This window comes from Capra hircus, chromosome 17 (assembly GCF_001704415.2).
Source record: "Capra hircus breed San Clemente chromosome 17, ASM170441v1, whole genome shotgun sequence".
Taxonomy (NCBI): domain Eukaryota; kingdom Metazoa; phylum Chordata; class Mammalia; order Artiodactyla; family Bovidae; genus Capra; species Capra hircus.
Genome location: NC_030824.1, coordinates 34,206,473 through 34,221,451, shown reverse-complemented (window position 1 = coordinate 34,221,451; position 14,979 = coordinate 34,206,473). Strand labels below are relative to the sequence as shown.

The 14,979-nt window shown below is 34.8% G+C and overlaps 1 protein-coding gene across 2 annotated transcripts in view; it reads left to right on the top strand.

Annotated features, from left to right (window-relative positions):
• FSTL5 (follistatin like 5) overlaps positions 1-14,979 on the top strand; it is an 863,982-nt gene that overhangs the window by 543,038 nt on the left and 305,965 nt on the right. For both annotated transcript variants that reach the window (XM_018061498.1, XM_018061497.1), the window contains exon 6: positions 14,027-14,193. In XM_018061498.1, coding sequence (XP_017916987.1) covers positions 14,027-14,193 — 167 coding nt within the window. The remainder of the gene's footprint in view (positions 1-14,026; positions 14,194-14,979) is intronic.

The following is a 14,979-nucleotide window of genomic DNA, read 5'->3' as shown; positions in this document are numbered from 1 at the left end:
TTTAACCAATAAGAGCAGTGCATTATGACTAACAGCAATCTCTCTTACCTGAATTGTTTTAATTAGGCAAACAATGCTAAAGTCTTTTTCAGTAGGAAATGTTCAAATTCTCTTTCACTGTGTGGAATGAATAGTTCATTCATTTAGCTCTGTCTGCCAGACTGTATCTTTAAAAATGGTGAAATTTTTTCAATTTATTAAAGACAGAGCAAATAATGTGTTGTTTGATTGACTCTTGCATTAACATCCTAGGGTTTCCCAGAGATAAACTGGGAATGAACACAGGTTAACTTTCTTTCCTTATATCTGGCATAGCTTTTAACAGGCCACTGAGCACTCAGTTAACATACAGGAAATAGGTATTGATTAGACGATTGCTTTACCTTGACTGATGAATGAGTGTTCACAGCAAACTCCTCATGTAGGATTGTATGAGAAGTACTTCTATGCAATTTCTTACCCCAAATTACTACACTGAATTCTATCTATAAATTATCATATACTTTATATAAATTACTAGAGCTAGCAAGATGATTCAGTGTTTTACGCATTTAGATTTTTAGATCATAATATAACATTTTCTCAAATCATGTATGATGTTTATATCAATAAATTATATAGGGAAAAAGATACTTGATTACTTCAACATTTCATTGATATTTTTCACAGCTTTTAGAAATAGAAAAGTGATTATCATTATGTTCCAAGCTTTTTTTAAAACTGTTTATCTTGGAGTGATTAACAATGTTGTGGTAGTTTCAGTTGTACAACAATGTGATTCAGTTATACATGTACATGTGTGCCTGCTAAGTCACTTAATTCCTGTCTGACTCTTTACAACCACATGGACTGTAGACTACCAGGCTGCTCTGTCCAAGGCAAGAATACTGGAGTGGTTTGCCATTTCTTCCAAACTCAGGGATCAAACCCGAATCTCTTATGTCTCCTGTATTGGTAGGCAAGTTCTTTACCATTAGCACCAATGGCAACCCACTCCAGTACTCTTGCCTGGAAAATCCCATGGGCAGAGGAGCCTGGTGGGCTGCAGTCCATGGGGTCACTAAGAGTCGGACACAACTGAGCAACTTCACTTTCACTTTTCACTTTCATGCATTGGAGAAGGAAACGACAACCCACTCCAGCGTTCTTGCCTGGAGAATCCCAGGGATGGGGGAGCCTGGTGGGCTGCCGTTTATGGGGTTGCACAGAGTTGGACATGACTGAAGCAACTTAGCAGCAACAGCAGCACCACCACCTGGGAAGCCGTGTACATGTGTGTATTATTTTTTTAATTATCTTCCCATTTAAGTTGTTATATAACATTGAGCAGAGTTCCATGTGCCATATTGTAGGTCCGTGCTGGCTATCCATTTTAGGCACAGCAATGTGTACATGTGTGGGGAGAGAGCAAATTAGCCAAGATGGCATTATCATGCTCTCTTGCCCCACTTTTTGTAAATAATGATCATGTAACAGCTGAGATCACTTACAGCATGGTGCATGCACACCAAGCGGTACTTGCTTGCTCACAAGCTACTTAGTGCTGTAGGGAAGTATAAGCTCCACCTAAAAAGCGGCAGCATTGCTGCTGCATCATGGCTGTGTCCACTGGGTCAGCCATGCGGAGAGATTGTAGCATGTCTGCTGCCCATGGCTGCTTCACCAACCAAGAGAGAACACTGTTATGGCTTCTGTCAGCTGGGGGAAGACTGTGTTGTGCTAGGTTATGCTATGGCTGCTGCTACAGCTGTTGCATCAGCCAGGAGAGAATAAACATGTCCGCAGGTACTATGGCTCCTCAAGTCTCCTTCCAGTCTCTTAGCTTGCACCTTGCCTACCCTGGGTTCAGTGAACAGTATGGACAGGGTGAACAGCAAGACAATTGGCTCTGTGAGCTGGATCAGTGAAACATGTAAATCTCAAACTCCTGGTAACAATAAATTCATTCTGTAAGTCTGTGAGTCTGTCTATGTTTTGCAAATAAGTTCATTTGTATCAACTATTTTAGATTTCACATGTAAGTGATATCATATGATATTTGTCTTTCTCTGTCTGATTTCACTCAGTATGACTATCTCTAGGTCATCCATGTGCTGCAAATGGTATCATTTCATTCTTTTTAATGGCTGAGTAGTCCATTATCTGTATGTACAACATCTTCTTTTTTTATTCATATGTCAGTGGGGGTTTACTTTGTTTCCTTGTCTTGGATATCGTAAACAATGCTGCAACAAACATTGGGATACATGTATTCTTTTGACTGTATTTTTTTTCTCCAGATATATGCCCAAGGGTGGGTTTGCAGTCATATGACAACTGCATTTTTTTTTTTTAAGGTATCTTCATACTGCTTTCCAAAGTCATAGCCTTTTTTTTTTTAACATACATATATTTAAGTTCAACCTCAAGGGCACTTAGTTTGTAGATGAATGTAAAACTAGAGCATAAGTAGCCTGATGGGTCATGAGACTTTTTTTTTCTCTCATGCTTGAATAATATCTGTGAAAATTAAACCCATGTGATTTTATATAAGCAATACCTTTCTCACCTTTCTCAAAGAAATCATAATGTATATTTATAAACTGGGTGAAATGGTGCCTATCTTAACATACAAGCACTTCAACAGCTCTTCACTAGTAATATCATCTGCAGGTTATGGAGAATTTACTAAAGGCCCGGAGTAGTTATAAGTGTTTTAGAACATCATATCTTATCTTCACAATATTTCTAAGAGGTACCATCTTTTCATAAAAAAGAAAAAAAAAAAGATAGACAGGGTTTAAATCACTGTGAAGAATCTTCTGAATAGCGTGCATTTGAAATCAAACCTGGTAAACCATCAAGCCATGTATCAGATCTGAGTGTTGCTGGTAATATAGGTCATGCCTTCATTCCCCACGCTGTGAAGGTTCCTTTGTCAGCATGTATCTTTTTAAGACAACTGCTGAACAGAATATCCAAAGATAGGGTGTTTCCTTTCTTCTCACCGATTGTGTTCATGAACCTAAACTCCTCTTTTTGTGTCCTATTGCATTCGGGAAAGTTCCTGTCTGATCGCAAGACGTCTGGTAGAGCTTCAGTTATTTAATTCTTCCTTACCTGAGGGTACCGTAATTAGAAAAAAATGTTAGGATCACTAAACATCTACTCATAGATGTGAAGATTAAATAAATCAACTGCTTAGCACAATGTCTTGGCAAATGTCAGGTAACAAGTGAGTGAAAGTCGTTGAGTCGTGTCCAACTCTTTGCAACTCCATGGGCTATGCAGTCCATGGAATTCTCTAGGCCAGAATAGTGAAGTGGGTAGCCTTTCCAGCTGAGCCACAAGGCAAGCTCAAGAATACAGGAGTGTGTAGCCTATCCCTTCTTCAGCAGATCTTCCTGGCCCTGGAATTGAACCCAGGTCTCCTGAATTGCAGGCAGATTCTTTACCAACTAAGCTATCAGGGAAGCCTTGTTGACAATTATTTCCATTTATTCTAGTCCTACAAAGAATGACTCCCTTGTTAGGAGACACTAAACTTGGTATAATATATATTGAAATATCAGTACCTTATTATCCCTGACTATATACTTATCATGATAAAATTGTCCAGTTGTATGCACTCCAATTTTTCCAAATCATAAAGTTGAAATTAACTTGACTACTTTGGGTAGCTAACCAAATTCCCTGTTGGATACAATTTTTGTTAGATCAGGTTTCAAACAAAAAGTATTTTTCATAAAGAATTATTTTTCAAGCTGTTAGTGTCATACATATCATTGAATGAATGGTCTTATTCTTCAGTTTAAAATTCAACTATATATAATTTATTTGAAAGAAGAAATTAAATAAAATGGAACAGAAATGTTGAATGGTAATTGTATTATATTTGTAAGACCACAGAAAGAATATCAAAATCATGAATAAATAAAAAGGAAAATGAGGCTGCCTATTGTGAACATGTAAAACTACTTGAAGTCTTGTCAAAATACAGTCCTGTCTATAATAATATATTTTCCTTATTATTAGTTATAAAGTGAATAAGAATAAAATTCTACTTTTGAACATGAACCTTTTTGCTTCATTGTTTTATAGAAAAATCTTTTATGGAAAAGTCTTTTTAAAAACATATCCCCATAGCTTTTAAATCCCACCAATGACAGAGAAAAAAATGATCTTTGGTTTTAACTACAAAATACTTTTATTTATGTTTGTGATTATAAGTCCTTCTTTCTTTCAGAACTTGTGAAAGAAATAATTCTATTCTCACTTAAATTCTCAGAAGGTTCTTCACTAGTGGCTTCTTTTCCTGAGGATAAACTTGGGATTTCTTTTTCCTATTCCTTATCAGATTCATTTTTCCACATTTAAACCTCTCTACTTTTTCCCTCTGTTCAGTATATTAAAGATACTTTGAGTACATATCTATTGCTTCCTCTGCAACGTCTTTATAACGCTTGAATATTCTGCCATCTCTGTGTCATACTATAGGCTTCCACAAGGCATATAGATAACTGAGTCCTTGGAAACATGAGCTGGCAGGGAAAGTTTCTCTAGCTGAGCTTCATTTACCAATGCAGAAAGAAAGTTTTAGGTGAAACTATTTTTCAAGTTATGTAACAATTCATGTTGCTTCAAATTCTTCTTGACATTAGATTTAGTGATCCATACCAATCTGGAAGATTTGGCTTAAATTTGTATCTCACTGATTATTTGTATATTTTGAACACTTTTTCAGATTTTTCTTAGCCATGGATTAATTCATTCATAAGGCATTTCTTTGAGTCTCTTGTTGGTAGTTCTTTGGAGCTTTTTCGTATCAATTTTCAGAGTCTATTAATTCTATATATATTAACTTTGCTAGCTTTGTAGATGGAAAGTATCTTTTCCTGCTTTGTGGCTTGCATTTTTGGTCCATTAATAGTATCTTTAGAAATCTGTGTGAGGGTCAGGAAGCAACAGTTAGAACTGGACATGGAACAACAGACTGGTTCCAAATAGGGAAAGGAGTATGTTAAGGCTGTACAAGGTCACCCTGCTAATTTAACTTATTTGCAGAGTACATCATCAGAAACGCTGGGCTGGATGAAGCACAAGCTAGAATCAAGATTTCCAGGAGAAATATCAATAACCTGAGATATGCAGATGACACCACCCTTATGGCAGAAAGAGAAGAAGAACTAAAGAGCCTCTTGATGAAAGTGAAAGAGGAGAGTGAAAAAGTTGGGTTAAAACTCAACTTTCAGAAAACTAAGATCATGGCATCTGGTCTCATCATTGCATGGCAAATAGTTGGGGAAATAGTGAAAAAAGTGACAGACTTCATTTTCTTGGGCTCCAAACTCACTGTAGATGGTGACTGGAGTCAGGAAATAAAAAAACACTTTCTCCTTGGAGGACTCCCCTGGTGGCTCAGATGGTAAAGCATCTGTCTACAATGTTGGAGACCCGGGTTCTATCCCTGCATCGAGAAGATCCCCCGGAAGAAGGAAATGGCAATCCATTCCAGTACTATTGCCTGGAAAATCCCATGGACAGAGGAGCTCCACGGAAGAAAATCTATGACCAAACTAGAAAGCATATTAAAAAGCAGAGACATTACTTTGCCAACAAAGGTCCGTCTAGTCAAGGCTATGGTTTTTCCAGTAGTCATGTACGGATGTGAGAGTTGGGCTATAAAGAAAGCTGAGTGCCAAAGAATTGATGTTTTTGAACTATGGTGTTGGAGAATACTCTTGAGAGTCCCTTGGACAGGAAGGAGATCCAACCAGTCCATCCTAAAGGAAATCAGTCCTGAATATTCATTGGAAGGAGTGAAGTTGAAACTGTAGTTCTTGGCCACCTGATGCGAAGAACTGACTCATTAGAAAAGACCCTGATGCTGGGAACGATTGAAGGCAGAAGGAGAAGGGGATGACAGAGGATGAGATTGTCAGATGGCATCACTGACTCAATGGACATGAGTTTGAGTCAACTCCAGGAGTTGGTGATAGACAGGGAGGCCTGGAGTGCTGCACTCCATGGGGTCGCAGAGTCAGACATGACTGAACTGAACTGAACTGAATAGTATCTTTTGAAGAGAAAATGATCTAAATAATAATGTATCAAACATATAAATCATTTTGTAAAGGTAACTTTTTGGTCCTTATTTAAGAATAATTCTCTACCATAAGATTTTGAAGATATTTTATTTCCATTATATATTATTAAACATATATTTATTGTTATTATAATGTGTATAATTATATTATCATGCACTCTTGAAGTATCCCAGTTTTAAAATTGAATACATATTTAAGCACCTTGTTTTCTCACTTTTCCTCTTGAATCTTTACGCTTCCATCTAAAATCATTTTCCTTTGCCTGAAGAAATGCCTTCAGAATTAAACTTAAGGCAAGTTACTAGACATATATTTTCTTACTATTTTTTGAAAGCATATTTATTTTAATTTGTATGTGTGTGTATAAAATTCTAAGATTGATTTTACTTTGTTTCATCACTTGTATAATCCCAGTAGCTTCTTGTTCCTATTTGCACTCATGGTGTCAGTTGCCTAACTCTCCTTACTGCAAAGTCAATCTGTATTTTTTCATCTACATAATTTTTAGATTTGTCTTTCATTTTCTTCAATGTCACTACTGTCTATGTGTGGATTATTCTAGTGTTACATTTGCTTTGCTTGACATTTGATGATTGTAAACCTATAGATTAGAGTCTTGATATTTAGAGAAATCTCTTAGCTACTATTTCTTCAAATACTACTTCTGCCCAATTACCTTTGTTTCTTCTAGGTTTCACATACCTTTTTGTGTATATCTCAAATTTTAATTTTCTGCTTTTAATTCTGTAATGTTTCTTTTAGGCTCTTTCTCAGTTTATGACATATTTCTTTTTTTTATTACGGGTATAATCTGTTCTTAATGACATCAATTTAATTCTTAATTTCAGGTTTTTTTATGAGTTTGGCCAAAAACTTCATTTCGTTTTTCCATAAGTTGGCTCTAGTAGCACTTTGTTGTCTTTTTAATTTCATTCAAAGCAATTTTGTTTGATTGTATTGTGACAATTATCATATCAATGCACATTCAGTTCAGTTCAGTCACTCAGTTGTGTCTGACTCTTTGTGACCCTACGGACTGTAGCACACCAGGCCTCCCTGCCATCGCCAACTCCTGGAATTTACTCAAACTCATGTCCATTGAGTCGGTGATGCCATCCAAACATCTCATCCTCTGCTGTCCTCTCTCCTCCTGCCTTCAATATTTCCCATTATGAGAGTCTTTTCTAATGAGTCAGTTCTTCACATCAGGTGGACGAAGTATTGGAGTTTCAGCTTCAGTATCAGTCCTTTCAATAAATATTCAGGTCTGATTTCCTTTAGAAGCAACTGGTTGGATCTCCTTGCAGTCCAAGGGACTCTTAAGAGTCTTCTCTAACACCACAGTTTAAAAGCATCATTTCTTTGGTGCTCAGCTTTCTTTATAATCCAACTCTCACATCCATACACGACTACTAGAAAAACCATAGCTTTGACTAGATGGACATTTGCTGCAAAGTAATGTCTCTGCTTTTTAATATGCTATCTAGTTTGGTCATAATTTTTCTCCCAAGGAGCAAGCGTCTTTTAATTTCATGGCTGCAGGAACCATCTTCAGTGATTTTGGAGCCCCCCCCCACAAAAAAAAGTCTGTAACTGTACATTAAAGTTTATCAAAACTGGTAATTTTTTGTGTAACCATTTTAATATTGAAGATGAAAGAAAAAATCCAACATTGTGGGCATATTATATTATTTCAAGAAAGATAAAATTGCAATTGAAACGCTAAAAGGAAAATTATGCAGTGTATGAGAAGGTGCTGTGACAGATCGGATATGTCAAAAGTGGTTTGAGAAGTTTCATGCTGGAGATTTATCTATCCCTGGAGGATGCTCCAAGGTTGGGTAGGTCAGAGGAAGTTTATAGTGATCAAATAAAGACATTAATTGAGAACAAAGAGTACACCATGTGGGAGATAGCCAACATACTCAAAATATCCACATCAAGTGCTGAAAATAATATGTAACGGCTTGGTTATGTTTGTCATTTTGATGTTTAGGTTCCACATATGTTAAGCAAAACAGCCTTCTTGATCATATTTCTGCAGGTGATTCTCTGCTTAAATGTAATGAAAACATCCTGTATTTTAAACAAATTGTAATGGGCGATGAAAAATGGATATAATGTGTACCATAATGCAGAATGGAAGTGATCATGAAGCAAGCAAAATGAACCACCAACAACCACACCAAAGGCCAACTTCACTCAAATAAACCGATGCTGTGTATATGGTGGGATTGAAACTGAGTCCTCTATTATAATCTCCTTCTGAAAAACCAAGTGATTAGTTCCAACAAGTACTTTTCTCAGTTAGACCAACTAAAAGCAGCATTTGATGAAAATTATAGTCAACAGAAAACATAATCTTCCATCAGGATAATGCAAGACCACATATTTCTTTGTTGACCAGGCAAAAACTGTTACAGCTTCCCTGGAAGTTCTGATTCATCCACCATATTCACAAGACTTTGAACTTTTAGATTTCCATTTATTCTGGTCTTTACAAAATTCTCTCAGAAAAAAAGGAATTCAGTTCTCTGGAATTCAATTCTTTTGTGACCAATGCAATATTTTCTACTTATATAATTTATATTTGGCTCTTTAATCAACTTATAATGTTTGTAGATTATATATTTAAGTTATTTTTTTAGAATTTCTAAGCTGATTTTGCTTTCATAAACCTAAATTTTACAAACTTGATGTGTTTGTTACTGTTGTTATTTTATTTATCCTTATTCTCATACCTTGTTCAGTAACTAAGTCATGTCTGACTCTTTGTGACCCCACTAACTGCAGCATGCCAAGCTTCCGTGTTCTTCACTATCTCCCAGAGTTTGCTCTGACTCATGTCCATTGAGTCAGTGATGCCATCTTACCACCTCATCCTCTGTCATCCCTTTCTCCTCTTTCCCTCAATCTTTCCCAACATCAGGGTCTTTTCCAGTGAGTCAGATCTTCACTTCAGGTGGCCAAAGTACTGGAGTTCCAGCTTCAGCATCAGTCCTTCCAAGGAATATTTAGGATTGATTTCCTTTGGGATTGACTGGTTTGATCTTGCTGATCATTTTCATAATTATTCTCATAATGCTATAGTCTTTTTGTGTGTGTGCTATGTGATCCTTCATTGTTTACTGGATATTTTATTTAAAATTTTTATAACAATAGTTAGATAAACTAGAATGATGTTATCTTAATATGGAGAGGAAGACTGTTTTATGAAACACCTAGACAAAAGTAGCCTGCAATTCACATGTTCGTTAGTAGGGTGAGACACTTTAAACTCCTGTCACAGAGGGAGATGGTACCTATCCCATCTATTCCATGCCTCTAGCTATGAGAAACCACATAGGGCATTTAGGCTGCTCTGTCATCTTCTTATGGTGGAAAAATTCCCAAAGCACTGTGACACCATTCAGGACATAGGCTGGGAAATTTCTCAATGTCTTACTTCTTTCCTAGTTAAGAATGAGAAAAAAAAATTATCTCTTTCATATATTCTTTAAAATATATTATGTGTGTTTAATTCAGGGTTATTTATTTGTTTGTTGCTATTTTATTTCTTTAGTGGAAGAGTTTGTCCAAATAGTCTAATACATTGCTATTGAAGAAGTTTCTAATTCTTATCTTAAATTCATTTTGTTTTGTTTTTATAATACACATTGTTATATAAGTATATAATAGTTTATAGATAATCAATTAGCATAAAAAACATTTTTTCATAATAAGTTAATGTATATATTGGCATGTCTAACTTAGATCAGACTTAACATTTATTTGGAAATCACTTATTTCTTAATAGACAATGCCACAATAATTTCCCAGTTAAAATGCTTGTCATTGACTATGGTTTTCTTACTATGAAAATAATTAATTCATTCCTTCTATACTTCCTAAATGTCTTTTATTGTGATTTTTTTACATTATTATATGCTTTGAATTAATTAATAATTTCTGTTAGTGGAATAGAGAAGGGAAAATACATGTTATTTGAAAATATCACTGATAAAATATCTTCTAGGTATCATTCCTACAGTAGAAATTATAAGCATGATCAGCTCAATAAATTATGAGACTAATATTTCAATCAATTAAATAAGATATTCAACATAAGTATATACTTAGGAACTTGAAAAGATGTAGGTGTTAAGAAGAACAGAATTCTGTTTATGACAAATTATGATATACAGAATTGATTTTCAGTTACTAAGATGATCTTCTTATATAAATTGGTGTTTCACAAATAGTCAAAATATTTTCTTCCTTTCTGTACTACTTGAAATTTACATAATATTTTTATTATAGTTCTTATTGTTATTCTTATCAACTAGTTGCTATTGGAATAAAGCGGTTAAAGTTGTATTCAACTACTCTTGTCTGTCCAACTTCAGGTTCTGCTAGAGGAGAATTCAATTTTTCATGCTTTTGAAAACAAACACTTTATAATCCTCTAAGTCAAATTGTGAAAGTATAAAAAGAGATCCATAGAAAAACTATTTTATTGCCTCTCAGCCTTTCCAAGTAAGAAGACAAAAGAAGCTGATCTGGAAATGGCAGCAATAGTCTTCATAATACGAGATCAAAAGAAACGCCACAGCTAGTCTCTGGTTTCTTCTTTGAATTCTTGAGACAGCTTCCAATAAGAGGCTTAGCTTATAGGGCAAAAAAAAAGTACTGGCATGTTTCAAAAAGCTCAGTAATATCTGTTATATCTAACCTATGTGCTTTTACCTTTGGTCAGGACATTAAATGACTTGTTGTCATGTGATGCATGATTTTAAACAAGACCTTCAAATGAGCATTATCATTGGAGCTAAAGAGATAGAGTACTAAAATGAAAGACGCTGCACTGTGCATAACAGTTGCTTTGCCTGTACATAACTAGCATAAGATATTTGCGGACAGAATGCAAACAAAAATGTTATCATTGATATATATCTACAAAGTTGTATATTAATTGTAACTGATATAGAATTAAATTTTTAACATTTTTTCTTTGAAAATCGTATTTCTAGACTAACAACTATGATCACTAACATACACACAAACACTCAGATACAATCAATCTCACCTCTTTAAACTGACTCACATAGTTTCATAACTAATTTTGTGAATGTATTTCTAGGTATAAGCATCATTTCTCTATGAAATATATAATGTGACATATTTTATAAACATTTTACTTACCATAAAAGCATGTTGAAAGACCTTAGAATACAAGAATAACAATATTTAACATTTGTGATTTTTTGAGACTAAATCTTAGTCTGGTAATAACTCAGAGAAAGATGATTAATGATGAGCATGTCAATTTTGCAAATAAAATAAATCTTGCAGCTAAATTTTCTTAAGGAAAGCATCACTTGATTTTGAAGAATAACTTGTAAATATAATTATATTTGTGCATGTAGCTCTATATAATTATTAAGGAAAAGGTGAAATGTGTAGCATGAAACCTGGAGGAAAAAGGTCTAAAGATTTTTAAAAATACATATTAATTAATAGCACATATTACTGAGATAATTTTAAAAATCATTTAAAACCATAATCTCCAAATTAACATAAAAGTTTTTGCTGTGCATGTTAATATTCCCTGGGTGAATAGTAATTCTTAATTTTAATTAGGCAAGCTCTCAAAAAATTACATTTTAAAAGGATGTCCTACATAATGTTATGCCAAATCTCGGCATTTATTTTAAAATATTCATGTTATCTAATTAGCATTGTAATATATAACTACCAAAAGCACAACTATTTGAATGGCCTAAGACCTAATACCAGATGCAAAAGTTTAGTGAAGGTATTTCAAGGTGATTCAGTACCAACTCTATTATTAAATGTCAGAATAGCCAATGTTAACATGCTGTTTTCAGAATCAAATGTCTCATTATCTTGTACATGATTTTATGAGGAACCAGAAACTGAAATTCAGGAATGCTAATGAAAATTATTAATAATTCTTATGTGGTACCCTACATTATGTTATTACTTCTATGGTTTTCTGTCTTCCCTTTAAGTTTGTAATATAAATAAAAAGACATAAAGATACCCTATCTGCAAATATCAAAAATGTCATGTGTCTAATTAGTTAAATATATTTTCTTTTAGAGATTTTACATAATTATATAGAGAAGTACAACAGAGTGAATATTACAGAAAAGATAATTGAACATATTCCCTATGGTCTTATTACTCAGTGAACATTGAAATAAAATGTGAATATGGATAAACGTCATTACGGAACATTAAATTGTCAATACAAATGACTGGCCAAGACACTTGTTCCTAATTGCTTTCATTTCATTCAGTGATATAAGGAACAAAAGAATAAATTTGACTGAGTCTCTTCTGATAGGGTTTTTCAATTTCAAAAGATTGCCTACCCCATTCTTTGACCACACAAAATAATGAGGGCTTGAATAACTATGACTTTTAGGTTTAAAGACAAGATTTTATATAACAGCACTTAACAAGTGCATGTAGGGGACAATATGTTAAATACTGGCCTTCTGAGACAAAGATGTGTGCTATTTTTGATATTGCAATTTTTAATAGTACCAAAACTTCAAAGAACTGTTTGTTGAATGCGCTCTGTGTGCTAAGTCGCTTCTGTCCTGTCTGACTCTATGTGACCCTATGGACTGTAGCCCTCAAGGCTTCTCTGTCCATGGGATTCTCCAGGCAAGAGTACTGGAATGGGTTGCCATTTCCTCCTCCAGGGAATCTTCCTGACTCAGAGATAAAACCCACATCTCTTGTGTCTCCTGTGTTGGCAGGCAGGCTCTTTCAATAAAATTCATTTGATTAGCATTTAGCTTCCTCCTTAAGAGGTAGACAGCATTCAGAGAGAGAGAAAAAGTTCAAGTGGTGAAAAGGAAGGGAGCAGATAGCACTAACTGTACCTGATAATATTGATTGCAAATTAAAAGCCACCACTTTTGACAGTCAATTCCCCCATCATAAAAAAAAAATATCGTCAACAGCAACAAAGGAAAAAAAGACAATTATAGTCTCTCTACTTCCACAGAAATTTCAGTGAGAATAGTGATTTTGCTCTTTCTTTCCTGAAAGAGACTGAGCAAAATCAAAATGCACAACTCCATCATAGCATAGAAATGATAGCGAGCCAGTGAATGTCATTTGAAAACTAAAGGGCAATTGTCATATGGATGAAGACGGGATTATCCCAGGCATTTCTCCTGAATAACAGAGTTCATTCCCAACATTGGTAAGGATTGTCTGGAATCAGGACAGGAAAGCAGATCCAGATTCAAATTATATTTCCTGCTATAGCATTATAATTATAAGTATGTTAATGATTATTTAAATATATGTAAATTTTATGAATAAGGAAATGGCTTTACTGTACTCACACTGTGTGATAGAGGCAGCTGACAGAATTTTAGGAAATTGTTGTTTAGTTGGTGAACTTCAGTTTTTTCTCCTTCAACTTCCCAAATAAATCTTACTCCTTTAGAGTCAATTTATGTTTCCCAGCATAATGATGCATTTTACCCATTCAGCTATGCTAGTGTTCTGTGAAGCCAGCCAGCAATGATCTCACCTCACCCACAATATAAATCTATCAGTGAATAAACAACATCATTTTTATTTCAATGCCAGTGACACACTACATGTCGATTTGGCAGTTAAATAATTTATCTCTCTTCTGGGTGCAATCTGCCAGGCTTATTATAACTCTACTCCTGATATTCATTTCATGTTTAATAGTTCTGTGCCTCATGAGGATGCCTGTCAATCAATGAAACTGAAATGTCATTCTGACCTTTTATTGGAAACAATTTACTATTTTTCTCATTTCATCACAAGCTTTTCTCCATTTTATACAATTTAAAAGCTTTAATTAGTTGTATTCAGAAACTTTGTATTAATTAACTTTATGAAACTACATGCTCCTCAATATTCCTGACACTTTATCTTTTCAGAGGTTATCCAGTTGAGTCTGCCTGAAGATCAGAAACTAAGCATCACAGCGGCAACAGTGGGGCAGAGTACCGTTCTGAGCTGTGCCATTCAGGGAGCACTGAGACCCCCCATCATTTGGAAGAGAAACAATATTATTCTCAATAACTTAGATTTGGAAGACATCAATGTGAGTACATCAACAGAGGTTGTGTATAATTTGTGTATCTCATGTGATATAATCTAGACCTTGTGAATTCTGAGGAGCTTAATGAAATCAGATATTACAATTAAAGAGAATTATTACACTGTCATATCCATTCTACTATCTGGAAGGCATTTATTGAATATTTAAAATTATCCAAATCACTTGTTTAAGCATGGTAAGCACGTTATATATCACTGTGTTGGTGAAATTGCCTCAACTTAAATCATAAGGTTCTGGCTCTAAGAATTCCTGTAATTACCAACAACTAATTAAATGGCAACCCACTCCAGTACTCTTGCCTGGAAAATCCCACGGACGGAGGAGCCTGCCAAGCTACAGTCCATGGGGTCGCAAAGACTGGAACATGGTTGAATGACTTCACTTTCACTTTTCTATCTCTATATACTAGCTATTAGAGTTGCAACAGCCTGTAGCTTACGAAGTGTTAAAGTGGGTAAAGGCAGTTTTAGCTTCAAATACTTCATAATGTGTTAGAACAACACATATTAATAAAATAAACAAATGGTTTATTTCCTGGAATGAAGGAATATATTTCATCACTGTTTATACCTAGAGATTCAGAATCTAAATTCAATAGGGTACAGCCCCCGTCATGAGACAAAACTTGAACAACTGCAGAAATTAATTTCTTCATTCCATGTTGTCTGTTGAAAATGAGCATGAAGAAGTGACCATCACCTTAGATGATGGAAAGAAGTGAAAATTGTATGCTGTGGGATGTCCATAGAAAAGAGTTGAGCCAATTCT